The 27302-nt window shown below is 39.6% G+C and overlaps 3 protein-coding genes across 3 annotated transcripts; 2 read left to right on the forward strand and 1 right to left on the reverse strand.

Moving 5' to 3' along the window:
- Positions 1–10176: 10176 nt before the first annotated feature.
- On the forward strand, positions 10177–11933 carry LOC112453939 (uncharacterized protein DDB_G0271670-like). The gene is made up of 2 exons (XM_025014994.1): positions 10177–10535; positions 10955–11933. Exons 1-2 carry the CDS (start codon positions 10230–10232, stop codon positions 11879–11881), a joined length of 1233 nt encoding a protein of 410 aa, XP_024870762.1. The 5' UTR covers positions 10177–10229; the 3' UTR covers positions 11882–11933.
- Positions 11934–15987: 4054 nt separating this feature from the next.
- LOC112453947 (protein Peter pan) lies at positions 15988–18141 on the forward strand. Its single transcript, XM_025015006.1, has 6 exons — positions 15988–16255; positions 16448–16728; positions 16843–17053; positions 17150–17476; positions 17559–17892; positions 17991–18141. Exons 1-6 carry the CDS (start codon positions 16235–16237, stop codon positions 18077–18079), a joined length of 1263 nt encoding a protein of 420 aa, XP_024870774.1. The 5' UTR covers positions 15988–16234; the 3' UTR covers positions 18080–18141.
- Positions 18142–19090: 949 nt separating this feature from the next.
- LOC112453974 (putative leucine-rich repeat-containing protein DDB_G0290503) lies at positions 19091–27171 on the reverse strand. Its single transcript, XM_025015052.1, has 7 exons — positions 27008–27171; positions 26807–26924; positions 26324–26630; positions 26021–26237; positions 19881–25944; positions 19624–19794; positions 19091–19434 (listed from the first exon to the last, which is right to left on the reverse strand). The coding sequence occupies exons 1-7, from the start codon at positions 27067–27069 to the stop codon at positions 19297–19299; spliced, it is 7077 nt and encodes a 2358-aa protein (XP_024870820.1). The 5' UTR covers positions 27070–27171; the 3' UTR covers positions 19091–19296.
- Between the last annotated feature and the right edge of the window lie 131 nt (positions 27172–27302).

The raw sequence follows: 27302 nt of genomic DNA on the forward strand, positions 1-27302 counted from the left end.
GTTCTCTCCTGTTTATCCGCATATTTCTTTCTCATTGCGATATATTAAATATTAGTCTACTTAGTTTTATATTAAATCCTACAAGAAAATTCTCATATATACATTGTGATAATCTTACTTCTTGATAAACAAGTGATATTTTTTCAATATGGGTATAGTTCTTTTATGAAATACCTATATTCATAATTCAGTGAATAATTATGAATAATTTATCATTACAAGTAATAGTAATAAGTGTGTTTTCCTTTCTATCCAATTAAGTATCCAATTATCTCCTTTTTCAACGTCGCTGAGAAAGAAGATAAATTATTTAAAATTTATTTAATATTTCTTATGTATTTTCACCGATTGATGATAGAGCGGCTTCGGCGTCGCAAATAGTCGGCGGTATCGTAGTTATTCGGAATTTCGGCTGTAAATCTTTGGGATTACGTGCGTATCGCTTATGCGCGTCTTGGGTCTTAAAGCGATTCTTGGGCTTGGGACGAACTCGGCTCAATGTACGTGAACGTCCGTGCGTAAGTAGGCCGGTCGGTTTGGTTCCTTATCCCGTTACCACGGACGAGACACGTGTAATAACAAGCATCACGCATCATACGACGTATATGTTTTCAACCTTTTTTACTCGAAATCAGGATTAATATGTAATATTATTCCAGATTCACGGTAAAATCTGTAACAAGTTTAAACCAGACAACAGATTAAAAAAAGAAACGTTTTATTTCTTACGAAGTTCACGTTAATTGGAGAGTTTATAATGTAAGCGTTTATAAGCGGCTAGTGTAAGCGATTATTTCTCTCGCTACCGCGCATTAATAATTAATCAGATCATTAAGACCGCGTGATTTTTAATTTTAAACTGAGTTCGCAATAAGGCGAGTAGCTGAATATGAAATGCTGAGAAACAACCTGCGTAGGGCAATTACCAGTCTTGTTTTGTAATTCGCGGAAAAGAAAAGCCGGCTCGATTAACTTGAATATTTTTAATACGGTAGTCGCATGTAGATATATAAAACAAGATCTATTTCTAATATAAGTGAAAACGTTAACTCGGTCTAAACTTCCATTTGCCACGTCTCAAGAACTGACACGAGAGCAACTACACGTAAGATAGACACAGAGACGCGACAAGTTTTCTAAAAGATCGATCCACAGCTTTAAAAAGACATTCGAGAGTGAAAAGCACTTTTCCGTGCGTTTCTTTTCCTCGCGAGGGACGATTCTTTGACGACCGCATTAATTTCTCGCTTCCGCGGACGGACGACGCGACGCGCGACGGTTCGAAAAGAGAAAGAGCTCGCCGGCGTGTTACAGTGTTCAGGTGTAATAGTCGGTTGAGTAAGAAGAAAGCGGCCTTGCGCTACTTTCCATCGTTAGATAATATCGGTAATACAATTTTCACCGAGTCTCACAGCTTCGTAGCGAGTCTCGTCACGATGCGGAAAAGTAAACGAATTCAATTAAATAATAAATTGTCCTGCTGTCACACATGTGCATGCGTGCACATAAATATGTAATAAAATTAAATAAAAGAGAAAGAGAACATTATATATTACATGGAGTTTCAACGAAACGCACGATCAGCGATTCCTCCTTCGAATACAATCGATGCTTATCTCCAAATTTTTGTCGGGCGTTGATTTTTAAAATTCATCCATCGATCGCGATCGCCGTCGTCTCGCGAAAGAAAAAGATTCGGTCGAGATCGAGAATCGCGATAGCCTGGGTTCAGTGGGTCAAGGCTGTAGTGAGAGTTTGAGAGTAATCCGTCTTTTTCTGTCTCGCTCTTCGGCCGCTCCAACGACGACAGAGAAAACGACGCGACGGAGAAAGACCGAAAAAGGAATCGTGATGGAGGAGGAACAGCGGAATGAGAGGGAGGGGCGTGAAGACAAGAGGCATTTATTCCGTTGCTGTAACACTTTTAAGGATTATGTTGCCGCGTTGCGCAACCGTAATTGCGCAAGCCGGGGTTAGCTAATAGCCGAATGTTCCAACCCGGGCACCGTTAGACGCTCACGGATGGGACAGGCATGCTAGGTGGCCCATGTATGTGTGTGCGTGTGTATGGTGCATGAGTCGAGTATTTGCACAGCAAACCGACGATCATTCACTTAGAAGGAATCCCAGCGATCCTTTCAGGCTGAGAAGCCGAAGCATCACGCCTACTTGGGCGAGGCAACCTCTTTCCGTTGAAGAAAGAATGCTCGCTTCCGACTTCTTTGTTCACTTCCCCAGGTAATCGGTTCTTGAAATGGGCGTTTTTTGTTGTAATAATCGTAAAGTGCAGAAAAATTATCTCAACAAAAACAACTATCGGAGAAGGAAGGTATTTCAGAAGAGTATCTGTTTCAATAATAATCAATAGGCAATAGGAAACTCACCAGACATGTACATTTGGATGCATTTACATTTAAACATCATTTTAATCATATTTGTTCTTATCTGTATCGTGCAAAGATCAATTTGAGAATGAATGGCAAGCAAAATCATGAAATTTAAATATATTAAGATACTTTACGAATAGATATATCACATTAAAATCATAAAAGTAGGTTGACTAGATTCGAAAGGAATGGCAGAGTTAAACAAAACATCTCCCATTTGCATTACATATAAAATTGAAAATTTATTTCCAAGGCGTATCTCCATATTTTTGAGAAATGGAGAAATTCTTCTTTCTATATATGTATAGCTTTGTAACATGTTTCAATCTTCATGTTTCAAAAATATCGATTTAAAAGGCGATTGGAAATAAATTCTTCAGCCGATTATTTTTCCATCTTCTTCAAACATGCTCTGCAGGATGGAATCGTGATTAGTTTCGTTTAATTAAATATCTCTCTCTCTTTCTTTATCTTATTATCTAACTTAATGCAATCGAGGCTCGTCTCGAGCTGGTTGCACTTGTTCATCCAGTGGCAGCAAATTGAGTCAGTAGGATCGTTCTAACGGAACGTATCGTGTCGCACCGCGCGTTACGCATACTGTAAGGTAATCCCCGGATCAGCAGATGTGTTCAACCTTCCCAAGGACATGATGAGCGAAAGTGTCCACCATTTAGTAACCTCAGTGGCCCATGAAAAAGCTTTCGCAGGAGATAAATTACATCCTAGTACGAGCGACAAAAATGAGCGCATATTTCGTCCTACCTACAATATGTTGTATACCGTCCTGATTCAATTAATAGCAAATGAAAATCTGGTTGTTATCCTATTTAATCGTCTTTTTTTAGATAATGTACACTTTCGATATTATACGTAATAATAAACTATACGTCAATTCTCCTGCGATTCGATTCCGCTTAAGTTTTTTATCATTCTCTAATCAGTTTGTAATCTTTAATTTAATTAATTTTGCATTCCTTGACTCGTTACGTCGCTGGAACACGTAATTTATCGAATGCAGCTCTCTCGTTAACTTGAATAAATGAAACGTTAATGAGAAAGCGTCGTAATGTCGATCACCATGTCGCTCGACATATTAATTCGTTCGCCGATAAGAAGCACGTCCCGAAGGAGGAGTTCGACGCGTATACGTCCAAGTACACGCGGTAAGCGCGTAAGCGCGAACATAACTGTTTTATTAAACCGTAAGCCGCGTCTTCGCGTTCAACGGCTACTTATGTAATCGAAAACACGGAGAGTGAAAATCGAGCGCGATCCTACTTTCGTCGGCGCGAGAAGATGCGCCTCCCGGCGCTTTTGCCGAGCTTGTGTATCACCCGGCTAACGGGCAACCTTCCACTATCGTAAGCCCGACTTACCGCTTACGAGATCGTCAAGCAGCGTATTTGGATCCATTGTAACAGGCGAGCGTGACGACTTGCGTGATACCTGCGAACGGTCGAGCGAAAAATCGACGTCGGTTTTTCGTGAAAATGTACCGAGGTGATGACGATCGGAAGGTTATACGTGGTTTAACCGGACGGTTGAACAAATAAATGTTCCACCCTTTGGCTACTTACATGCCACTGTAGTAGCTTCCCGCTAAGCCATTCTTCGGAATGACACATCCACTAGTGACGTCCCTTTAAATGATTTTTTTGGAGCAAAACATTACTATAATGGCCTTTTCTATGCTTCTATACCTTGTCAGCTTGTCACTATCAAGCAGAAGTGTTTTCGATTTGTATATTTGTTTCGCCGAACTTCGGATATAGCTCGACCGTAGCGAAAGGGTTTTGTAACGTGGGAGATGTCGCTTGTAAAAATAGAGAGGATAGTTCTTGTCGCTACACTTGCGACAGTTTTCTTTAAAAGCTTGACTGATGAAGGCGTTTAAGGGAATTTAAAACGACCTGAATCTCAGAGATCAGAGGCGTTTTATGTCGGACGAGATGGGCGCGTGTGAAGGGTCAAGGCAACAACGAGTCTGTCTCATTTTGCGATGTATCTGTCCAATTGCGATCAAAACTCAGCTCGAGCTGTCACCATTTGCTATTTGCGCACGTGTCAAGGGCGCGGCGTACATTTGAATTGGATCTTTATATCGGCATCGCGATCTCTAGTGTCGTAGCTGTCCCCGTTAGCTGTTTCTTTAACAAGGCCACATCGCAAGGTTCAACGCACGAGCGAGCCGCGGCGGAGATTATTCCGCGTAGTGCGTTTCTGCGATCGTTATCTGGTCGGTCGGTCTAACAGTCTAATGTATCCATTAGCAGCGCAAGATCTTTTCGTTATATGTTATATCCCGTCGTACGATAATTCGTCATCATTACGAACGTATGTCTATAAAATTATACGCGTATGTTTATAAATGAAGATAATCCTGGATTTAGCCTAACGGAAGATGTGGAAGTCTTCAGCGAATTATTATGCATTGAACAAATGTCAGGGAAACAAATAATCTTTTCGGTCGTTTTCCGCGGATTTTAACATATATTATTCAAAAAATGCAAAATCTAATTATTTTTTTTTTCTACAACACATTATATGATTGTTCGTGTGTTACGTCTACGTCTAGAGTTATGAAGTATTTAGTCAATGACGCATTTAGGACACCTCTGAACCTGATTGTTTTCGTGTATGTGTAACTTGGCCGCATTCACCCACCCAGGTATTCACTTTCTTACTTTCGATCATCATGACGAAGTTGGAGATACGATATTAAAACGGCGCGGATAACGTTAGCGCGAACGGTACACCCGTGAACTGTTATCCTTGCGGAGAAGCAGACGAGGGGACCCACTGGCCCAGCGATCAACTCGGCACTCAGTTCGTTTAACAATGTCGTTTCGTCAACAGTCTCAAAATGAACATTCGATCAATAGTCGCACGTTATATCGCATTTTTGGTGAAACTATGTTCGTCGTAGTTGGTGCTCTAATCATATTTATCTCTCTTCGCGAGTATCCTCAGGTAGGGTACCCTACACAAAAGTGTTGCACACAAGCTAGGATATTAAGAAGAAAACTTCGAAACTTGGTATACAAGACTGTTATAATAATTGCTCTTTTACTATAAAAAAAAAAATAATTTTTATAAACAATTGTAAACATTGAAATTGACAGAAATAATTTTTATCAGTTGCTGATTTTGCTAATTAATCTAATAAAAATTGAGAAATAAGTTAGGCAGTGGAACATATTAATATAAAATTTTCGTTTAAAGACAATTCCAAGAGAATGTCAAAATTTTAACAAAGACATCCCAGATGTATCACAATACCTCAAGTAAAATTATTGTCCTGTTACTGTACATGTACTCCTGTCTATTGCTGTGCTCTAACAAAAAAATTGATTTTATTTTCGTGACAACTATTCTTGGACCTCGCATCTTCCAAAGACTCTAATTTTGTATCCTGTGCTAAGAACGATGAGCAATAAAATCTCGAGCCTTTCTTTCTGTATTAGACATTCATTGCATTAACGGTAAAAGGATCGTCTCAGCGATTCATATACAATATAGTTTGAGTTCTTTAGAAATATGGAATTTCACACATAAAGCGTACCACAGAGTACATAAAATCATAGTTCATAAAACCCTCTCTCACATAATTTCATGTACGGAGTTACTCTGTAAGTAGTGTAACATTTATTTGCAACATATATGTATATATGAATAAATATATATGATCCTACGATTGTGAGAAAAGTATATATTGTTATCTGCTTCCCGTATAATCAAATAAAAACAAGCTTATTAGCGTACAAAAATATATCGAAATGTGCTGATTATGCCAAAATATTCTTTACAGCTCCTACGAACGTTAGAAAAGAAGAAAATTAACGATTGACGAACGCTTCTCGAATCGATTCGAATCAATGGAAGGTAGACGGAGAGTCTGGATGTCTTCCTCGAACGAGCGAAATTTCTCGGATAAAATCAAGCATCGGGGAATACGGCGAATAGGTCGGATTCAAGTGCGCAAAACGCGAATTCCTCGCGATGCGCCTTTTTGCCGCGCGTTTCTTCGCCGGTGCGGCGAAGGAAGGCAGAGACCGGACCACCGCCATATTGGTTAACCGGTGCGGCGCGGAAGGGTCGCCATGGGGAAGTCCGTGGTAGAATGAACGCGGGAACGGCAGGCGGGAGCTTGACCGAGAGAGGTACAGAGGGAAAAGAGAAAGAGAGAATAGACAGAGAAAGGGAGAGCACGTCGTATAAGAAAAGAGATACAGCGGTGGAGGAGAAGGAGGAGGAGGAGAAGGAACGGCGAGGAGGAGGACGGGGAATAGTAACGCGCGGTGTGCCCGGACAACGCTCCCGCCGGGGCCAACTAACGGTCCAAACCACCACCACCATCACCATCATCGTTCGCCACCGTCACCACCGCGGCACCGACGCGGCGCGCGCGAACCTCACTTCGATAGTTCTCTCGTCATCTTTCTCCTCCTCTCGCATTTCTTCGCGCTTCGCTTTTTCCTCTCCCTCCTCCCTTCCGTTCATCACCGTTGTGGTCGTCGTCGTCGTCGTCGTCGGCGTCGTGCTCGCTCGACCGCGCGTTGTAGGTACGCAGATCCTTTTAAACTACAAATTCTTCGCGATCGGTCTTTTACATTTCCTTTTACATTTCCTTACGACGGATTCCACGAACGCGAACAAGGCGACGAGACGATAGCGCGACGAAGGGACAACTCAGGCGTGAACGATCGTGGGGAAGAGGTAACCCTTTCTCGTGAGGGAAGGGGGGAAGAATTTTTGCGCGCGTTCGTTGTCGAGGATTACGGCAATGGTATATCTCTTATCGTATCCGGTACTTCCTACTCGTTCCTTATCACGCGCGGAGAATAGAATAAGCCGCGTTTAGCTCGCGAACACGAAAATGGAGCCTATCGCGCTGTCTTTATTGAAGATACCTTGGAAAGAACATGCCCCACGTTTACTGCTTGAATCTAATGCATATTTTCGCAATATTAGTACTAAGGTAAGAGCGTACATACCCAACTTTCTGATTATATAGAATGTCAAAGGTTATATGTAAGAAGTATTTTATTTAACATTTTTATATTAATTTTCAATGTATTGCAATAAATTTTGCAGAAATACTATCTGTATATTTTATGACAATTTCACATGAGAGGTAACCAACGTTTCCTCATGTCAACCCTTAATGGTTAAATATATTTATTTTTGTTTCAATCGTATAGCGAGATATATTTGTATAAGAATATATTTCAGCGTAAGATGCTTTGACGATGATGTTCTACAAAATGAGACTTTCTCTCGTGCTCTTCAGTTGAGCGATTTTGTTACAAGATTATCCTCCCTACTCGAGTTTTCTTTCGTATCTCAGTGACGCCCGCATTGCATATCAAAACGGAGCAAAGTGATCGATCTTACTCGATCGTTCGTTATATATTACCTTGACGTCTATTTTTAGACGTCAAGGTACTGTCCTCGGAAGCTGCGGTCATAAAACTGGACTGCATTCGAATATGACTGTTCGGCAAAAGAGCAGAGAAGAATGAGGAAACTTCATATCCGCACAGCCGCGCGCGATCCAAAGCGGATCCGTGAATAAAAAGAGAACTCCCCCGCCCTGCGGATCAAAGGTCCGAGAAATTCTCGAGTTACAGGATCTTTCATGTTAGACCTAACCGCCTATCCTTTTTTTTTGTACCGTTCTTGCGGTGAGCCGGCAGGCTTTCTTGAACTTTTTTGAGTTTATTTTCTGCGAATTTGTTCTTCGCCGCGCGCTTTCTTTACCAAATTTTCCGCAATTGCGAGAAACGAACGCGACAAGGCAAAAAATCCTTTGACATCAGACACGGTCTAAATTTTTTTCCGAAAGAAAGCTAAAAAGAACTAAATTATATATCTGTAAAAAATGTATCCAAAACGCTATGAAGCCTAAAATTTTACTATTCTAAAATAGAAAGAAATTTTTAACAAGTTTATGATAGGGATCTTACGCAAAAAGAACATCACGGATAGATGTTTTGTTAAGAACGACAGTCACAAAGAGAAAGGTCAAAATAAAGTATTCTCAGTATTCTTATTATTTTCAAACAAGGCCGCCGCGTGTAAACGCCTAATAATGAAGCGAAGAAACAGAACATTTTGTGATGTTCATAAATCACGAGACTCGACCTTTAGCAGTCTGAGCGAAATTATTGCGCGAAGCTGTCAAGGATTTTCTGTCACGCGCAGTAGGTGGGTGCGGAGAACTGCATTTCGCGTCGGCAAACACCAGGAATAATTCGATTTTTATATTTTCATTGTCGTTACATGAATCAGAGTTAAAACTAGGAATTGAAACTTTTATCTGGATAAGTAAACGTTTTCTATATGCAATTCTCTAAACCACAATATTTATTTCATGTATTTTACATATAATTCGCTAAAATCACAACATGTATTTGATTCATTCATTCATTTAAAACTTGGTGAAAATTCTGGGAGGTATTTAATTCTTATGGATGCATGAGAGAGGAATTTTCAAGACCTTACAGTATTTTTCTTTTACCCAACACCTTTTTTGTCATACATTTTATACCTTAATTTATTAATTGTTTTCGGAGAAATTTTAAGACAATTTTTGATATAAAATTAATAAAATCATTCATCTGCCATTGAATTTTTGCACGATTCATTAGGAAGTCATGCATCCAAGGCTTAAAATTTCATTTCGCAAGAGAATACATATCGCGACAAGTAAGGATTTATATAAGAATAAATATAATTAGGCTGTGCCTAAAAGTCGTTATAGATAAAGAACGATGGATGGCAAAACGCCGCGCGTATCAAATAACCACGTGGCAGCTGGTGCGCCTTCATTACATATTCTAAACCAGGATTAAGAATTTCGTGGAAAAGCGGAGCGGCTATTGTGAAAAAAAGGGAAGAGGATGTGGAACAAGGCGGGAACCAGAACACGGCGCGGCGCGGCGGGACCGCGGGAGCGTTCTCGAAAGAGATACGTCGCGAATAATAAAAACTATGCACGCACGGTCGCGAATAATGAGCTGTGCATCGGGATGCACGCTGACCATATTGCATTACGTATTCTCCCGACGTTTCTTCCGGAAAAAAGATGAATAAAAAATCTTAGCCGTCGGTTCTCGGTCAGTCGGTCCTCCTGACCTGTTTTATAGGCTTACAATGCCCTACGAGGTTTTTTCAAAGACTGAAGATCTGAAAAACGCGAGCGTAGACAGATAAACCTAACGATAGAATATAGAAAGATAAACATGACTAGCACACTTTAGCTAGGCTATTATTATTATTAGATGATTCTACATGACAAAATAAATCAAATATATAAATTGAACTTTTCTCGTACAACGCTGCCTTTCAAAAATAAATAAAAATATAACATAAAAATATGAATAGAATTCTGTTCTAAATGAAGTCGGAATTTGATTGAAATTCACATCGAACTTCGTATTGGAGGTTCAGGATTACGAACCGAAGATTAGAACTCGATCGTCAGACAATCTTAATTTTAATCCGTCTTTTTTTTATTCTAAAGAACAGTTCGATATTACTCGTCGCGTTCGTGCGGACTGTGTTAAATTGCGGCCTATCACGGGACCACGTGAATGACAAAACCTTCCTGCGCGCTCGTGTTATGCACGGGCGCATTCGCCGCGATATCGATCGTAACGCGGTACCGCTAGATGTCGATTATCCATGTGGATTGTTGATACTTGCGATGCTTGCATTCGCCCGGACGTGTTTTGTTTTGTTTCGTGCCCGGCGCCCGGCGCTCGCTTTCAACTAGCAACACGTCTCGCCGCACAGACCCACAGTATCGCCGATTAGTATGTATTGTGCGGTATCGGGATGTATTCCGCCGCGTCTATTACCGACTTCGACAGCAACGACGACGATTATCCGAACTATGACGGCGGTATCAGTGACAGTCGCAGCAGCAACAACAGCCGCAACAGTAGCAACGACAATGTGTCCGCGTCCGCGCTCAAGTCGTGTCCCGAATTCGGCGAATTCGTCGACAACTATGGTTGGATTCAGTGTCGATCTAAGACCTATCCCGACCGCGTGTACTATCACAATACGCGAAGCGGATGCAACACGTGGTGCAGACCTGTCTCGCGCTGCATCGACATTCCATCCGTCACCGTCAGAAGGGTGAGTCAGAAGGGCCGATTAAACTCCCGAAAAGGGGGATGCAAAATTGTATCCCTATTCTTTTTTACAATTTCCTGTATTTCTCGCGGTTATAGAACGGTTGAATTAACCTGAAAATGGTCAATAGCGAAAAAATGAAGCTTAACACAGTAGTTCTCTTTACTGATCGATATGTTACACAGCTCACAAAATTATTAGTAGAATTTTAAAATCTAACACAAATTATAAATAGTTTAAAGAGAATATAATAATAGCAGATGAATATAAAATATAAAACTTACAAATGATATTAATCACTAAATAAAATGTCAAGCTGAGGATAATATGAATTATTTTCCTTTTATAAACGCGAGAAACAAAAAGAAGATATTAACGGCGAGTTGTTACAATTCGCGATTAAGGAAAAACCTTTTTGACAGGCAAATTGCACGGGCGATATCTTGGAATCGGCGACCGATTTGGAACTGATGTCGGTGTCGGACGACGAAAAGGGTTCGAAACCTTCGGGACAAGTTTCCGCAAGCGATCATAGCGATCATAACAGATCGTTGATCGATGTCTCGGATATTATAGCGCGATATTACTACACTCCCCAGATGAATCCTATTCCCAGCAACCCCAGCACGGATGACTCGCGCACCTCGTCCGACGAGTACGCGAGCGAATGTTACGAGAAAAAGGACCGAGCGGACGAGAGCGACGAGAGCGACGAGAACAACAATGTAGGCGATTCAAAAGAGGTCCGCTCGCCGTTGTACGCCGCAAACTTCCTCGAGACCGAATTTTTCGTGGGGAAAGGCGTGGTGAACACCGAGGGGACCAGCCGGATATTTAACTCTTTGTTGAAAGAAAACGCCTCCAACGTGCCTCCTTTCCGAGCGAATCGCGTCGTGTACGGGATGCCGCGCTTGAAGAGGATCAGCCTCGAGTGCCAATTGATCAAGCCGAGGAGAACGCGCGTCCCCAAGACTCGGGAAGAGCCGGGACCCCGGAAGATCATTAGCGATATGTACGGGGTGCGGACCATCAGCTACGATCTGCCTGAACCGGCTCAGGCGTGCGCGGCGATGGGAGTGAAGACGACGACGTTGAGCGCGAGCGACGACAGCGACGAGAGCGTGCCACCCTCGCCATCGTCAAAAAGGATGCGATCGTTCGAGTCCGAATACCGCGACATAGCGAAGAACTTGCGCCAACCGTTACTGAGCGAATCGAGTTCCAGTCCGTCGTCACGGTCCGATACGACCAGCTCTAGCACAAGCCGGAGCACCAACACCAGCACCAGCTCCAGCACCAGCTCCAGCTCGTGCTCGTGCTCGTGCTCCTCGTGCAGCAGAGAAACCTGACGTCCGAACGGAATGTTCAAATTCTATTATCTATTATTTTTATACGTAGACATGTTACTGGGTTGTTACACAATTTTTGTTTAATTATATAAGTGTAATTACTAATTAATACCTGATATATGCCATCTTTATTTTCGTATTTTAGTCCTGTTGACTCGACTTTTTTATTTTCGTTTGGATCGTATCTGGTTTATACAGTTTTTTTTCTGTGATCTATATTTCTTTTCTGTCGCGATGTGCGAGTACATATAAAAAAATATTGACTCCGGTATTATACCTTTTTCTCTGAGAGACTGTCGATAAAATTTTATATTAAATCCTTTCGCAAATTCAAATAAATCAAAGTTCTACCTAAAAAAGAAACTATTCAAAATCATTATTTCAAATAAATCAAAGTTCTATCTAAAAGGAAAAATATTCAAGGTGCCTCGAAATATCTTTCCTAACATTGTTTCCGAATAATATCCACGAAGAGAGAGAAATCCGAAGCGCGTAAAGTAAAACGCTTTTACGGCAGGGTAACCGTCGTAGAGCGCGATTTTTGCGGCGCGGCGGCAGCGGGTCCTCTAAAAGGGGGGCAAGGGAGCGAGAGGAGCGTGTTCCTCTTTCGCTCGCGGGCATTCTCGGTATCCCGCAGTTGGGATCAGTAAGGTAGGAGTGCCAGGGCAGCAGGGAGATGCAGGTGCAACGGTGCGCCGCGGGTCCGTCACCGTGGCATGCCTCTCGTCTCGCTTTAAGCACGAAGGTTGCGTTTTTGCTGGTCTCGCTGTGCGCCGTGTGCCGTGGCGTCCCACCGCGTGGCAACGCGCCCGCCGCGTTACCGCTTCGCGGTCGGCCGCCGCGCCGGCGTCAACCAGCGTCAACGGAGAACGGGCGCGCGAGGTGAAGTGAGCGGCGGGACCCCCCTCGCGGTTCAAGAAACGTTCCGCGCGCCGACGACGTTCTTCCGACTGTATCCGAGAATTGATCGCTTCAGCGATCAGAACGACGCAAATTATGATTACAAATTTATCCGCAGATAAGATCAATTATGCAACAAGATGCATCAAATGGACCAGCGCAACGCCGCACCGCCGGACAGATCCTTTTGATTTTCACGATGGGATTGGATTCCAAGTTTAATATTTTGATTTTGATAAGCATCGTTATCGATTTCGATTTGTGTAAGAATAAATAAAAATATCCGTAATCCTTGTTCTAAAATTCCGGTATACTTAACCATTTCAAATCAAACAAATAAAACTGAAAGAAATATGAACAAAAACAAACATATTGATATCTTTGACTTACTTATTACAATTCAACGAACGTAGCACAGCTAGGTCAATCTGCAACCGCCCGTCAATTCAATTGATCAAAATGACGAGGATCTCATCATTCTTATCATTTTCTCGCGTTTCCCATTTGAATTGGCGACAAGCAAAGGCAAATTCGCCGAGGCGCGCTACGCGCCGATCGGCCGAGTGTCGCGTCGCGGCAAGTATATAAGTATAAACGCGCGAAGCGTACGCGCCCGGGCAAAAATCACAGCCGGTTTTCTAGCCCGGCATATGGTAGACGTTACCTTCGCGCGAGTGTTTATCCATACAGCCGGCTCCGCCGTCTCGCGGCTATTATTCGCGCCCGTCGTCATCGTCATCGTCGCATCATCGGCCGCATCGCCGTCGGACTCGTCTGGCCTGGCGAACGTGGAGAACAGCCGGCTCCGGGCAGTCCGGACTCCGGCTGGAGAACGGAACCGCGAGCGACAGAAGTGTGAGGGATTCTCTCGCAGTCTCGCATGAACAACGGGCCCCGCTCCCGCTCGTCGTCACCGCGTCGTCCGCGTCGCTCGTCGCTTCCGGCTCCGGCTGCCCGCTGCCGACGCCGCACGGTTAATTTCCTTTCGGCACGGCGCGATTGTCGCGGTGCCGCTGGCGCCATCTGTCGTCGGCCATTAAACATTAAACGCGAGCAAGCGGGCGCGCTCTGATTGATGATGGGACTGTAAGGCCCCCTCTCCTCTCCTCTCCTTCCCGCCGCCGTCGTCGCGATGACTTTTCAGACTTTTGCAACGTAATTCGTTGCGAAGAAATTCTATGAAATGAAACGATATAACATATAACAAGACTCCCGCTCGTGGATCGCGTCTTTATTATTACGTTTCTCCCCTTCCCCCTTCCCATCAGGATGAGCGCGTTCTGTCCTCGCGAAAAAATCACGACGTGAGCCCGGCCGGAGCTCGCGAACAGTTGTGCTCCCCCTTTTCCCTCCTTTCTCGAGAATGACGCTTATTCAGAGGCGATTAATATGCGTTGCATTTAAGATTGTCTCGCTCGCGGATTCAACGACTCCTCGCCATATATCATGCGGCTTATTCTTCATCCGGATGCAAATGCTGATTAATTTTTACTTACCTAATAGACGCTAACACACTCGCGTTCCATTCGCGTCGCGTTAATTCTTTCTCTCTCGATCTCGAGAGCCACGTTATTTCAAACGTGTGCCATCTGCGCCCGGCGCATGGAAAAATTGTTCCGGCGTGCTTGACGCCGCGCACAAGAGTATACACGAGTTGACGAGTGTTTATCTGTCAACGAGCGCGGCGAGCGGCGACCGTTCGCTCTCGTCGCGACGCGACGCTTCGAACAGCTTCGAGCGATCGTTAAAATTCCACCGATTTGTCGCCGGCTTGAAGAGGGTACCGCAAACGAGACCCTCGAGATAACGCGGGGGATACGCGAACGCGCAAGATTTATGCCGAGCCGCTCGGAGCGGTCGGGGGGCTCGGGGGTTAAGAGGGTAGGGACAGGGGAGGGGGAGGCGTAACATCGACCACGGTGAAAAAATCGAGGGGCCCAGGGCCCAGACACGCGCTAGGTAGATAAGGATCCCCGTGAAGCAGCCGTGAACTTTGCACCGTGAGAGGAGCTCGCTTTGCTTAACGAGTTCCCGCGCTTCGAGACAATGAAGTACGTTGCGTGGTGTGGCGTATTCCCTCCCCCTTCTTCGACCGTCTTCATGCCGCTATACTCGCGTAGTATTCATAATACAGTGAGAAGGGAAGTGTTTTATCGTAATTCGTTATTGTGGCCGTCGTTTAATCCCGGCACTCGCCAAGTTCGAGATTAATAATTGCTCTTACCTTGTGTTAATTATATATGTATATTGTGTATTAATAAAATAATCTTATAGCTATTTCTTTATGAAATTATTTCATATCTCCTGCCTTTCTTCCAATTTTGTTTTAAATTCTGTCTACGTAGATTACATCTCGTCAATAAAAATAATAATAAAATGATATTAATGGGTCTTTTCAGGCAAAGAGATGATGAAAATGTACGAGAAATTATATTAAATAAATATGATATAATTATTAAAAATCTAGAGTAACATTTAGAATGTCAAACTCTCTTTCTATCAAAAGCATATGCGTTAAGGAAGTCATTATTACGATTACATGACATGTCATAATTGTCGCGTTGCTTACGTTGGATGTACAGATTTGAGCGTACTAAGATCTTGCTCTCGCTCTGATGTACGTTTATACATTCGGAATACCTTGCGCATAAAGTAGCACACCAATTATAAAATATACATATATTTGAGATATGCGCATCGTATCTAATAAATATTCATGCATCTCATAATCTTTACACGTACATTACGTAAGTTACGTTGGTATAACAATCAATCAATTATAATCTTGCTCATGCTAGTATGGGTAACGAAAGAGAAACGATTATTAATTCATGATGAATAAAGCATTTGAAATTATAATGCTCGTCGAACATGTTCCGATTTGTGCCATTTATTTAATTACATTTACTCATACTGATTATAGCATATATATTGATTATAAAATTGAAAAATAATGTCGATATATAATTAACGGTTGATAATCGACAGAAATTGACTGCAATTCAGATTTTACTGTAGTTGGTAAAATCATTAATTATATAATCGACAGTAAGTAATTATCGGCATTGCTAATGTGTTTTTGTTAATTTAAAATTAAATGCTGCCAAATAAATTATCAATTTTAATTACTAATTTTTTACGCGAGAAACACAGTCAAGTTTCTCGATATCTTTCATTTTTCTAAAAGTTGCGAGTTTTTAATACGCATTACGCATTGGTAGTTTACATTTATGCGAAACACACGTGGGAAATGTGGAGTAGTACGTGAACGGTGGATCAATGTAAGAAAAAAAGCAAAAAAAGAAGAAGAAGGATAATATTATTTTATACTTAAAATATAAGAAAGTAAATCACTGTCTCTTCGAGTATAATTTTTATTTACGTCAAGTTTCTCCGTTTTATTGAGTTTTGTCCACGTGCTGAACCCTGATTCTAACCTAATCTAACCTAAAAATGGGTAACCGCAAAAAGAAGGTATTGTTTATTTGTTAGAAAGTTTATTTATGATTAATATAAATTAGTAACAGAAAGATGTTTAATAAAATTATTGTTGTAAGCCAATATAAAAATTGAGCGACAATTTACGCACACACATTCCATGTAACGGTATTGAAAACATAAAACTAGAGATAGTTTATTTTTCTAATTAAAACGAGTTTTATTTAGGGTCGATGTGTAAAGCGAAATAAGCAAATAAACGTTGGAGAAAAGGAGGAGTTAGTGAAAGCGCCTCATTCCTTTGTATTCCATCGTGGATTGCCAGGAGAACATATCGTCGAGCTCACTAAAGATTTTCGCAAAGTTATGGAACCTTTTACAGCTTCGTCCTTAAAGGCACGAAAGAAGAACACTATTAAAGACTTCGTCTCAGTTGCGAGCGTGCTGCATGTTAGTCACATGTGCATATTTACAAAAACGGAGCTGGGAATGTACCTCAAGATCTGCAAGTACTGTATTCACTTTAATCAAATTTATCGATAAGAATAAACTCTTTGAAGGGGATTGTTTAAATTAATTTATAAATTGATTTATTAGATAATATTTTTAAATACGTGTCACAGATTGCCTAGAGGACCCACGCTTACTTTCAAGATACACAGTTTCTCCTTAGCACGAGATGTTATATCTATGTTGAAGAAGCAGCTGGTATACGAGGAAGCCTTCAAAACTTCTCCTCTGTTGGTTTTAAATAATTTTAGTGGGGAGGGCATGCAACTAAAACTTATAGCTTCCACTTTCCAAAACATGTTTCCAACTATAAACCTGACCACTGTAAGTCTTGTAAAGCAACCAATTCAAGAAACGCAATTTTGTAAAACAACCAATTTGAGAAGCATTAATTTATAAAGTAACGTTTTTTCTTGGCAGGTTAATTTGAGTACAATCCGTCGTTGTATATGCTTAAATTACAACGCGACGTCAAAAACCATTGACTTCAGACATTACACGATCAAGGTTGTACCTGTAGGTTTATCGAGAGGCATCAAAAAGATAGTGCAAGCTAAAGTACCGAATTTATCCAAGTGTCAAGATATTTCCGAGTTTTTAACTAAACCGATTATGTCCGAAAGTGAAGCGGAAGATGACGAAAGTACTCATGTCACATTATCACAAGAATTGTCTTCAAGAGGGAATCACGCTAATTCTAAGAGTGCAATTAGATTATCCGAGCTGGGACCGAGAATAACGTTACAGGTTAAAGAACTAATCGAGACTAATACAAGTAGTAAATTTATGGATATTTTATATTGTTCTAAGGTTAATTTTTCTGTTTTAGTTAATCAAAGTGGAAAACGGACTCCTCGATGGTGAAATACTTTTCCATGAACTTGTACACAAAACAGAAAAGGAGAAACTTGCGATAAAGAAGAAGAGAGAAGAGAAAAAGAAATTGAAGGAGAAAAGAAAGAGACTGCAAGAAGAAAATAGAAAAAAGAAGGACGCACAGAAGCAAGAACACAAAGAGAAATCGTTGAAGGGAATTCTGAAAAAGAAAGAAAACGACATGCTCCTACAAAAAATCGCAAAAGAATCTGCTGAAAAGAACCAAGTAGAAGAAGACGACGATGCGCAGTATTATCGTGAAGAAGTAGGAGAAGAGCCTGATAAAGGTAAATATACATAGAATGTTAATTAATATCTTAAATAGATTCAAGTTTTCAACTTACAATTAGATACTACAATGTAACAATGTGATTTTTTGTTTCAGATTTATTCCAAGCAAAAGTTGGCACAAAGAGGCCACGTAAGCACATAATGAGATATAAACCGAAGAAAGCAAAACTTGACAAATCCTAAAGTAATATTAAATAATTTGTAAACAACAAAATATCTCGGAAATAAAACGTTATATTACAGAACTTCTTCAAGTGTCAATACATTTTTGCAAAATATATAAGCTACATAAGTAAAAGCATTAATTACACGCTTTAATTTGTTCAATGTCAGAGTATCTCTGTTAAAAAGAAAGAAAAATACATGAAAGGAAGTAATCCTATATATAGTTAGAAAGTCAAGAAAGTTGTACATATATTAATGCTTTTTCCACGTTACATAGGAAACGTTTTGCATAAAATCCTTATATTATGGCTACGGTCAACGTGACGCTACAAATGCTTTGGAGCGTTCTTCTTCTCTTTCTTTCTTCATTGAAAGAAAAGAGAAGAGGAATGCTTCGAAGCATTTGTAGCGTCACGTTGACCGTAGCCAATGTCTAGCAATATTTTAAAGTAGAAATTCGATTTTGCCAATATGTAGTCTAAATAAAATTAAATTTAAATTTTACATTTCTTTGTTATACAAATCTCTTAGTAATTGTGATTGTCTAACTTTTTCTTATTTTGTGTATAATTCAAGAATATAATTATTTTTTCATCGAGATATTTTTTTTCTACCCTGCAATATAAATTTAATCTGGTGTATTCTTTACTCTGTATTCAGAGACTGTGTAGATTTTTACATAGATTATCATCAATTGTATTTTAAAACGGTATATTATAACCATTACGATTAAAACGATTGTAGTATAACGTTACTATTGTTTTTTGAAACTACACATATAAAATAATGTTATGCGTAAAACTAAAAGGCACAATTTAAACAGTGGCTAAAATTTAATCTTTATAACTACTTGGCCATGTAATACTTTAATATATACACCTTATGCCCTGATTAAACTATTATTTCTTATTATATCACAGGAGTTATATTATTTTAAAAACATGTAAAATTGGCAAAAAATATATTGTTACCATCTTGTAGTCGACGTATAAAATAAGTAATCGAATTTGCATATCTGTGTTACAAAAATATAAAACTCTACATCTGGTATTATCGTAACATTAAAAATATTTACATTTTATATGCTCTATATATTATGTAAACTTTAGAGCAATTATTAGAGCCATCAATGTTCAATTCCACCGGAAGGCCACCAGAATCACACAATTTAATAATTACAGTAATCGATGATAATTTGGTCAGTATATGGCAACGCGGTGAAATATTCTCGTAAATCATGAATTTTTGGAATGGAACAACTTCTCGTACTCTTCTATTTGCTTCTCGAGTTCTTTTATAGTCCTCGATCGAGACCGGCACACGTCTTTCATGATCTGCTTCTCCTTCTCCAATTTCCTTATTCTTATGTCATCCTGTACAAAATATCATTATATATGAAACATAACATATTAATAATTATTAATGACGATGTAGTCATATCATGGAACTTGAGCAATCAATGAAACAGGATGTTCTTACATTTGCATATTTCTTTTATCTTTAAATTTTGAGACTAAACAAACATTGGTTGCTCTAATTCCAAGGTATCGACATACACTTACATCGATTATGCCGCTGCTTGTGCCGCAAAGTCGCAATAAGTTGTTCGGCATCGTCTGACATGTTTGATCTCTCCTATTTACAAGTCTCTGTTTGCATACGTCACATTCTTTCACGCTTGTACGCACCAAGGCCAACTGCAGTCGTTGGATTTCCGCTTTTAGCTCGCTATTCTGTAACAACAATGCGCATTTATGAAATTGATTAAGTTATTTACAATCGTAATGAGGTTCGTGATAATTAAAGTATGATAGAGTACCTTGTTATTATACGCCGATACCTGTTCCTGTAGTTCTTTACACTTCGCCTGATATGGGAAACTTCCGCTACGTATTTGCAGCTCCAACGTCGCGATCTTTCCATTCTTCGACACCACCTCCAGTTGCAACTCTCGTATCTTGGTCTTCAACGTCACGCAATTGCATTCATCATCGTGAGACTTGTCAGCCCTGTCGGAGGACGAAAAGCTCGTTCGCGACTGATAATTTGGATCTTTCCTCTCGAGAGCTTTGATCTTGTCCTGTAGTTCGTCAGTCTCGACACGACACGCGTAATACTTGTCTTGAAGCCTCGCGTTCTCGGTGTCATGCTCGCGAATAACTTCTGCCAACTCGTCCAATTCTCGATCGAGCTCCGCGTTCTTTTCTGTCAATTCCTTTATCGCGCTGGTATAATTCTCGATGTCCCTGTTCTTCTGATTCAACTGAACTTTCGTCGCTTCTAGTTCTAATGCAATTTTGTTCTTCTCTTGTAGCAAGTCGTCGAACTTCTCGCAGGCTGTATATGTATCATTATGTCTGGACCTGAACGATGACATAGCTTCTTTCAGTTCCTGATTGTCTTTGCACACCGCGTCGTACTGGCTACTTAAGATAACCAGTTGCTTCATCAGATCGGCCTTCACAGCTTGTAATTCCGTTATCCGATTGCTAGCACCGTCCAAATTATTTCGCAAAGACCTATTCAAGTCCTTCAGTTCTTCCATTCGTTCTTCCGCCTGGACCTTACTCGTACTATTCCTGACTCGCCTTTCCAATGTCGTACACTTATGTTGTAACGTCTTGTAATCGTCTTTTAAAGCGTTCGTCTCTTCCGTCAAGGCTACGTTCTTGTTATTTAATTCATCTATCTGCTTGTTCAACTCGACATTCTTCAGTTTCACAAAGTTCAATTGATCTTGAATCGCATCGATCTCCTTCTTGTTTCCCATTTTCAGGATCTCTATTTCCACCTTGTACTGCTCTATGCTGGCTTTCCGCTCGTTGATCTGTTGCTTCAACAGCTTGTTCTCGGGCACGATCGTCTCGAAATTAGCTTTATACTCCGTCAGCTCGTCGCATTTAGTTTTCAGAAGTTCCTTGATTTCCGCGATACGTAACTCTTTCTCGTGCAATTCCTTATTCAAGTCATTGTGAGCTTCCGTGAGCTGCTCCAATTCGACTTGCATTTTTTGAATAATTTGATTGTTTTTCATTAATTCGTTATTTTTTAGGTCGATAATGTTCTTCAGTTGCTTCTGATTAGCTTCGAGACCCTCGATGTTACTCGCCAGTTCCATATTTTTCGTCTTAAACGACTCTATTGTGCACGTGAGATCTTCGAGCCGCTTGTTGTACGCCTCCTTCTCAGACTTTAACTTCATCTGAAATTCTGTTTCTTTATTCTTGAACATTTCTTGCGCTTGCTTCTCTCGTTTCTGCGCAATAGTGATGGCCTCTTCATTCACCGTGTCGATCTTACAATATTTATTGTATTCAATTTGCAAGTTATTGAGATCCGCCTCGAGCAGGCTATTCTTCTCTCTCAATACCTCTCGGTCGTGATTACTCTCTTCCAAAAGTTGCTCCAAGCGCGCTATTTCTTTCTGCAATCCCTCAGATGCAATTTCTCGCTCGGACAAGTCCTTCTGAAGTTTATCTATGTCGCACTCCAGTTCTCTCGCCCACAGCGACGTACGTTTTTCCGCGTCTACGCTCTGCCGCTTTTCATCCACGAGCTTTTCCTTCTCCTTATCGAAATGCTCCTGCATAGTCTTCACTATTTCCTTCTCTTTCATCAAAATAGTTTGCAAGAATATCTGGAACAGCTCATCCACCGATTTATCCATAAATTCCCGAGTGTCGACTTTAGGTTTGAGAGACTTGATCTCCTTAACGATGTTCTTAGAAGTGTCAGTCAAAACATTTTTCAGCTTCTTGTTATCGTCGGCTAATGTCTTATCTTGCTGTGACTTGGATTGATACTCAGTTTTCATCTTCTCAAATTTATCTTCTATGTCGCGCAGCTTGATCAATTCCTGTTTTAAGTAATCGTTTTCGAAAGTGCACTTATTTATCTTTTCATTAAGTTCCGTCAATCTATTTTCCGAATCTTTAGAATAATTAGCAAATTCCTGCGAGATAGTTGCTTTAGAGTTGATCAATTCTCCGTTCGTTGCCTTTAGTGATTCTAGTTCTTCCTTATATTTTTGCTCCAAAAGAACGATGTCGTTGTTGAGCGCTTCTTTCTCTTTCTTTATTAAATCTAATTCGCGTTCTAAGCAGGAATGGCTTTGACGTAAATCATTTACTGTTTGTTCTTTCATCACTTTGTTTTCTTTTAGACTTTCCGCTTCGACTTCAAGGAGTAGCTTTGCATTTTCAATCTGTTTATACTTTACTGTAATTTCTTGAAGCTTTTTCGTCATATCTTTTAGCTCGTTTTCGAGGATATCGGCTTTCTCTAAAGCAGTAGTATGAACGAGTTCACTTTCCGACAATTTCTGCAACAACTGTTCATTAGCGGTCTTCAACGTATTAATTTTATCCACTAGCGATTCTTTCTCATTAGTAAACTTTGCAAGATCTGTCTTGACGCTTTCGTTGTTTTCTTTTATCTTCTTGAAATCATTTTGCAAATCGCTCATAACTTTTTCGATATTTTCTAATCTTGATGAACTTCTACTTGGAGATTTCTTGGTGCTGGAAATCTGTACATCATCGGTCGGCGTCGAATCCGTGATCGTGTTATTTTGCAGTTCTTCAAACTCATTACATTTTTCTTCATACAATTCCGATAGCTTATTATGATCCTCTTTCCAAATTTGTAATTCGTTCTTTAGAGATACAAGTCTTTCTTCGACGTAGCTGACATTCATGTTCTCCGAGAAACTGGCATTAAGAGATAAGTTGCACATACTTATGTTTACGTCTTCTTTAGCCTTTAGCATAAGCGCGTCGCTCTGTGCGGATTTGCTATTGAACTTTCTCTCATAGTACTCCAATTTACGATTAAGATTCTTCACCTCGAGCTTGAGCGTTCTTCGGCTGTCGTTTAACTCGTTCAAATGAATGCATTGAGTACAGGCACTTAATTTTAAATCGCTAAGCTTTCCATTGAGATCCTTGAGATGTTTAACTTCCTCTTGCAGACTTACGATTTTTGCTTCGGCATTGTCGTCTAACATAGATTTATCCATTGTATCATTTAAGGTATTGGTGTTGAATAATGTCGACAAATGCATGGTATCGTTACCAGAATTGCACTTTCGTGCATTGTCTAAGTCTTCTATGGTTTCCATTAATTGACTGGATATTTTCGAGTTTTCTTCGTTTAAAACTTTCATGTTAGTTTTCAGCTCCACCAGCTCGGTTTTCAACAGAGTATTCTCCGTTCTCAGTTGCTCCGTATCGCTGTTACCAATATTCTCTTTATTCTCCAGTGACAATTTTAGTTTACTCTGTAGAATGTCACACTCTTGTCTTAATCCTTCATTCTCTTCGATTTTGTCCATCAAATCAGTGGAAAGTTCACTGTTTTCGACTGTTAAATCTTTATGTTTCTCCATAAGATCCGTTAATTTATCTTTGTAGCTGCACTCGTGTTCAAACAGAAGCGATTTACTCTCTTTTAACATTTCAAGTTCTTTCGTTTTGTCTGTGATATCGGATACCAATTCTGTATTTCTTTCTGTCAATGAATTGATCTGTTCTTCATACTTGTGAGTCATCTGCTCTTCGTTTAAGTTCACCTCGGGCATTCTCGAGCGAAGGATTTCTAATTGTTCGTTAAGATTTGCTAAATTATTCTCCAGCTCGAGTTTTTCCTTCAATATCTTTGAGTTTCGCGCGTAAAGCTCATCGATGGTCTGCTGAGATTGAATAGCTGATCTCTCGTTACTTTCCTTCTCCATTATTAATTTACTTGCCAAATCGCTGTTCTCGGTTGTTAACAAATATATAGTTTTCTGTAACTTTTCTATGTCCGCTTTTAAGCTTCGCACATCGTGCTTTATTTCATCTAATTCTTGATTTTTTAAAACAAGATCTGCAGATAATTTAGCGCTATCATCTAGAGACATCCTCGAAATTGATAAATCATCTATAGTTTTCGAATCACCGTTGCTTAAGTTGTGTTCGTTATCCGATATCGATTTCGCTGCCTGTTCTTTCAAGTATGTATTTTCGTTCTGTATATCCCAAATACTTTGCGAGTCATTTATACGACTATCCAGATAATTAATTTCGTCTCTGCTTTGATTGTCCGTTAATTCCTTTTCAGGACTCTTTGATTGTTGATGTGATGTTATAGAGTCCTGTTCATTTCTTTCAGATATCGGACTTGCGACTTGCGCATCTAATTGAATCTTTTGTAATTGTTCTCCATCCGATTCGTCTCTGGCTGAAATACGATGCTGAGAATTGGCCAGCTTTTCTTCGAACTCGTGAACCATAGACTCGAAGTTTTTTATTTTCAATGTGAGACGTTCAATCTCTTGTTCCATATCATGACTCTTCTGCAACTGCAATTCCTGTTCATTTATTCTATCCTTCATTAAATTATTATCCAGTTCCGCTTCCTTTGACTTTTCTTGTAGCTTATGAATTGTATCTTCCAATTTATTTCTTTCAACTGCAAAATTTTCAATAGATTTGCCTTGTTCCTCAATCATTTTCTGCACTTCCGCTTGACGCACATTTAATTCCTCCTTGATTAAATTGTAACACAATTCTGCTTCCTTTAATTTCTTTTGCAATTCCGAAATAATCTGTTCAGAGTTATTTTCAGGTGTAAGAGAGGTCTCTAAACTGTCAATTTCATGTGTATTTGCTTCATATTCATCTAATTTATTTCGCAGTGAACTGTTTATTAGTTCTACTTCTCTCAATTTCTCTTCCAATTCATTAATTATACCTTTGAATTCATTTCTCTCGATTGCAAGACTGTCAACCTGATTCTCCAAATTGCAAGTCTTTTGTATATATAGCTCCTGTGCATCTAATTTACTTTTCATCGAACCATTCATTAGTTCTAGTTCTTTCAATTCGTCTCTTAACATACTATTGATTCGTTCAACTTCCATTTTTTCTTGGATAATATTCTCTAGATGTTGAAATCTATTTAAATCTTGCTGGTTTTCATCCATCTCATTTTCCTTTGCGTTAATTATTACTTTTGTGTCTATTAGTTGCTCTTGAAGTTCATCGATAGTAAGTTCAAGTTGGTGATTCTCAGATTTAAGTTGTGCAATCTGCTTCTCTTGATCTTGATATTTCTGGATTTCTAACTGTTGCTCGTTTAATTCATTTCTTATCGAGTGATTGATTTCTTCCGCTTCTTTTAATTTATTTTGCATTTCAGAAGCAGTACGATCAAATTCATTCTTTTCTTCTAGAAGATTTTGTAGCATTTGTTGCTGCTCATCCAGTCTATTCGTCATTAAATTATTGCTCAATTCCGCTTCTGTTAATTTATTTTGAAGATCAGTTATTTTACATTGCAATTCATCTTTTTCGGAAGAAATAGTTTTATTCGACGAGAGTTTGTCTAATTCTACATTCTGTGTCGTTAATTTATCTTCTAATAAAATATTGCATGCTTTAGCTTCGTTAAGCTTTTTTCGCAGTTCAGACGCAACATGTTCATATCCATTTTTTTCATCTGTAAGAAGGGCTATCTGTTTTTGTAGTTCTGGAACTTTTTGGACCTCTATCTCCAGCGCAGATAATTGCGTGACCTTCTTTTCTAAATCTGGTATTTTTTGTAGCTCTGACTCTTGCGCGTTTAGTTTATCTTCTGTCAAAGTGTAACGTAATTCAGCTGCAGTTAACTTTTTACGAAGATCAGATGCTATGTGTTCGAAAAAGTTCTTATCAGTCGTGATATTTTCCAACTGCTTTTCCAACTGTGAAAACCTTGCAAGTTTTTCCTGAAGTTCAGAATAATGGTCTTCAATATATAGCTGCTTCTCCAAGGTTGTAAATTCTTTAAGCTGTGAATATTCTTCTGTCAAATTATGAATTCTGTCCCGTAGAGTCTGCTTTGGTGTACCAGGAGATTGATGGCTAGTTATAACAAAGAATGATGAAAATAATCATAAGACAAGCAATTCAAATAAATTAATTTTTCTGTACAATTTACCTTTCAGTCTGAATAGATATATCAATTTTCTCAGATGTAGTGCTATCATCGTTGTAATTTATAGGCGACTTGTGAATAATTACGTCATCTGTAAATTTAACACGAGTGTGTTTACGATATGTCACAAAAGTATCGTCATCGCTACTATTTTCTTCTTCACGATTTGCCTCACTATCCATCAGTTCCAGTTCAAAATCAGTAAAGGCTATTTGGAATGCTGTAAAAATAATATATATTGTAGCTTTAACTTATATTTCAATTTATCAAGATATTTAATTTGCATCGTGCAAAAAATTAACATACATGCATTCGCAATATCAGCTGACTTTCTGTTGCGAGATTTTATAGGCGACATTTCTTTGATTGGTGACAAATTCGTGCACATTTGAAATGCAGATGTATTCGACTTATATCCACCAGTGCCGCACCATGTCTGTCTTCTTTTTTCTTTAGTCTTAAACGATACTGCATTATTGCAATTAGCAGAAGTGACTATCCGAGTTTGCAACAATCTAATGCGCTCTTCTAGGGTCTGATTAATGCGTTCTTTCTCCTGTATCTTAGATTCCATCTCTTGATAATCGGTCTGTTGAGTTAGCTGTTTCATTCTCTAAAAAAAATAATTTATTACATTAGTTAACAAATTTCACGATCTGGATATTATGCAAATATCTTTGCTCCTTAAGACTATATTGGATTACTATTATCTTATAGTTTAGTATAAGTGGCGATTGTGGCGCAGAGAGAAGTGCGCTGCAACACGTTGAAAACTTGTAATATATTTACCTCTAATTCTGTATGTAACTTGTCTATCTGTTTCGCATATCGTTTTAAGAGTACACCATCGGACATAACTTCATTGATTTCAGGTTTATTTTTTATGTTTCTAGCTCTAGATGCGAATCTATTCATTACAAAAATAAAATATTAGTTACAACATATTCACGTTAATATATATTAAATAATGTAAGAAGTAAAAATACTAACGATAATGTGCATTGAGTTTCATCCAGTGCAACAGGTGTTACCGCACATATTATGACCGTCATTGCATTGCCTCCCAACGAAGCTTGAAGTAATCGCGTTAATTTACTATCACAGAAATTTATAAATTTCTGTGAGTCTTAAGACTCACTCAACTGCTTTATTACTAAGGCCAATGTAGAAAGCGACAAATTAATGTGACGTCCTTCTTTAAAACGTTCTCCAGTAGCACCTGTCTGACGCGCTCTTTCTGAACCAGCAAGATCGACCATATTTAATTGTGAAACTTGTATCGCAC

The sequence above is a fragment of the Temnothorax curvispinosus genome, unplaced genomic scaffold (assembly GCF_003070985.1).
Source record: "Temnothorax curvispinosus isolate PA1 unplaced genomic scaffold, ASM307098v1 QBEX01004771.1, whole genome shotgun sequence".
In the NCBI taxonomy this organism is placed as follows: domain Eukaryota; kingdom Metazoa; phylum Arthropoda; class Insecta; order Hymenoptera; family Formicidae; genus Temnothorax; species Temnothorax curvispinosus.

Excerpts from the sequence above, each read along its gene's own strand:
- LOC112453939 (XM_025014994.1), top strand. The coding sequence starts at position 10,230 with ATGTATTCCGCCGCGTCTATTACCGACTTCGACAGCAACGACGACGAT. Across the intron at positions 10,536-10,954 it reads CATCCGTCACCGTCAGAAGG|GCAAATTGCACGGGCGATAT; the intron begins GTGAGTCAGAAG and ends CCTTTTTGACAG.
- LOC112453947 (XM_025015006.1), top strand. The coding sequence starts at position 16,235 with ATGGGTAACCGCAAAAAGAAG. Across the intron at positions 16,256-16,447 it reads TGGGTAACCGCAAAAAGAAG|GGTCGATGTGTAAAGCGAAA; the intron begins GTATTGTTTATT and ends AGTTTTATTTAG. Across the intron at positions 17,893-17,990 it reads AGGAGAAGAGCCTGATAAAG|ATTTATTCCAAGCAAAAGTT; the intron begins GTAAATATACAT and ends TTTTTGTTTCAG.
- LOC112453974 (XM_025015052.1), bottom strand. The coding sequence starts at position 27,069 with ATGACGGTCATAATATGTGCGGTAACACCTGTTGCACTGGATGAAACT. Across the intron at positions 26,238-26,323 it reads AGCTGATATTGCGAATGCAT|CATTCCAAATAGCCTTTACT; the intron begins GTATGTTAATTT and ends TTATTTTTACAG. Across the intron at positions 19,435-19,623 it reads CAAGCAGCGGCATAATCGAT|GATGACATAAGAATAAGGAA; the intron begins GTAAGTGTATGT and ends TATTTTGTACAG.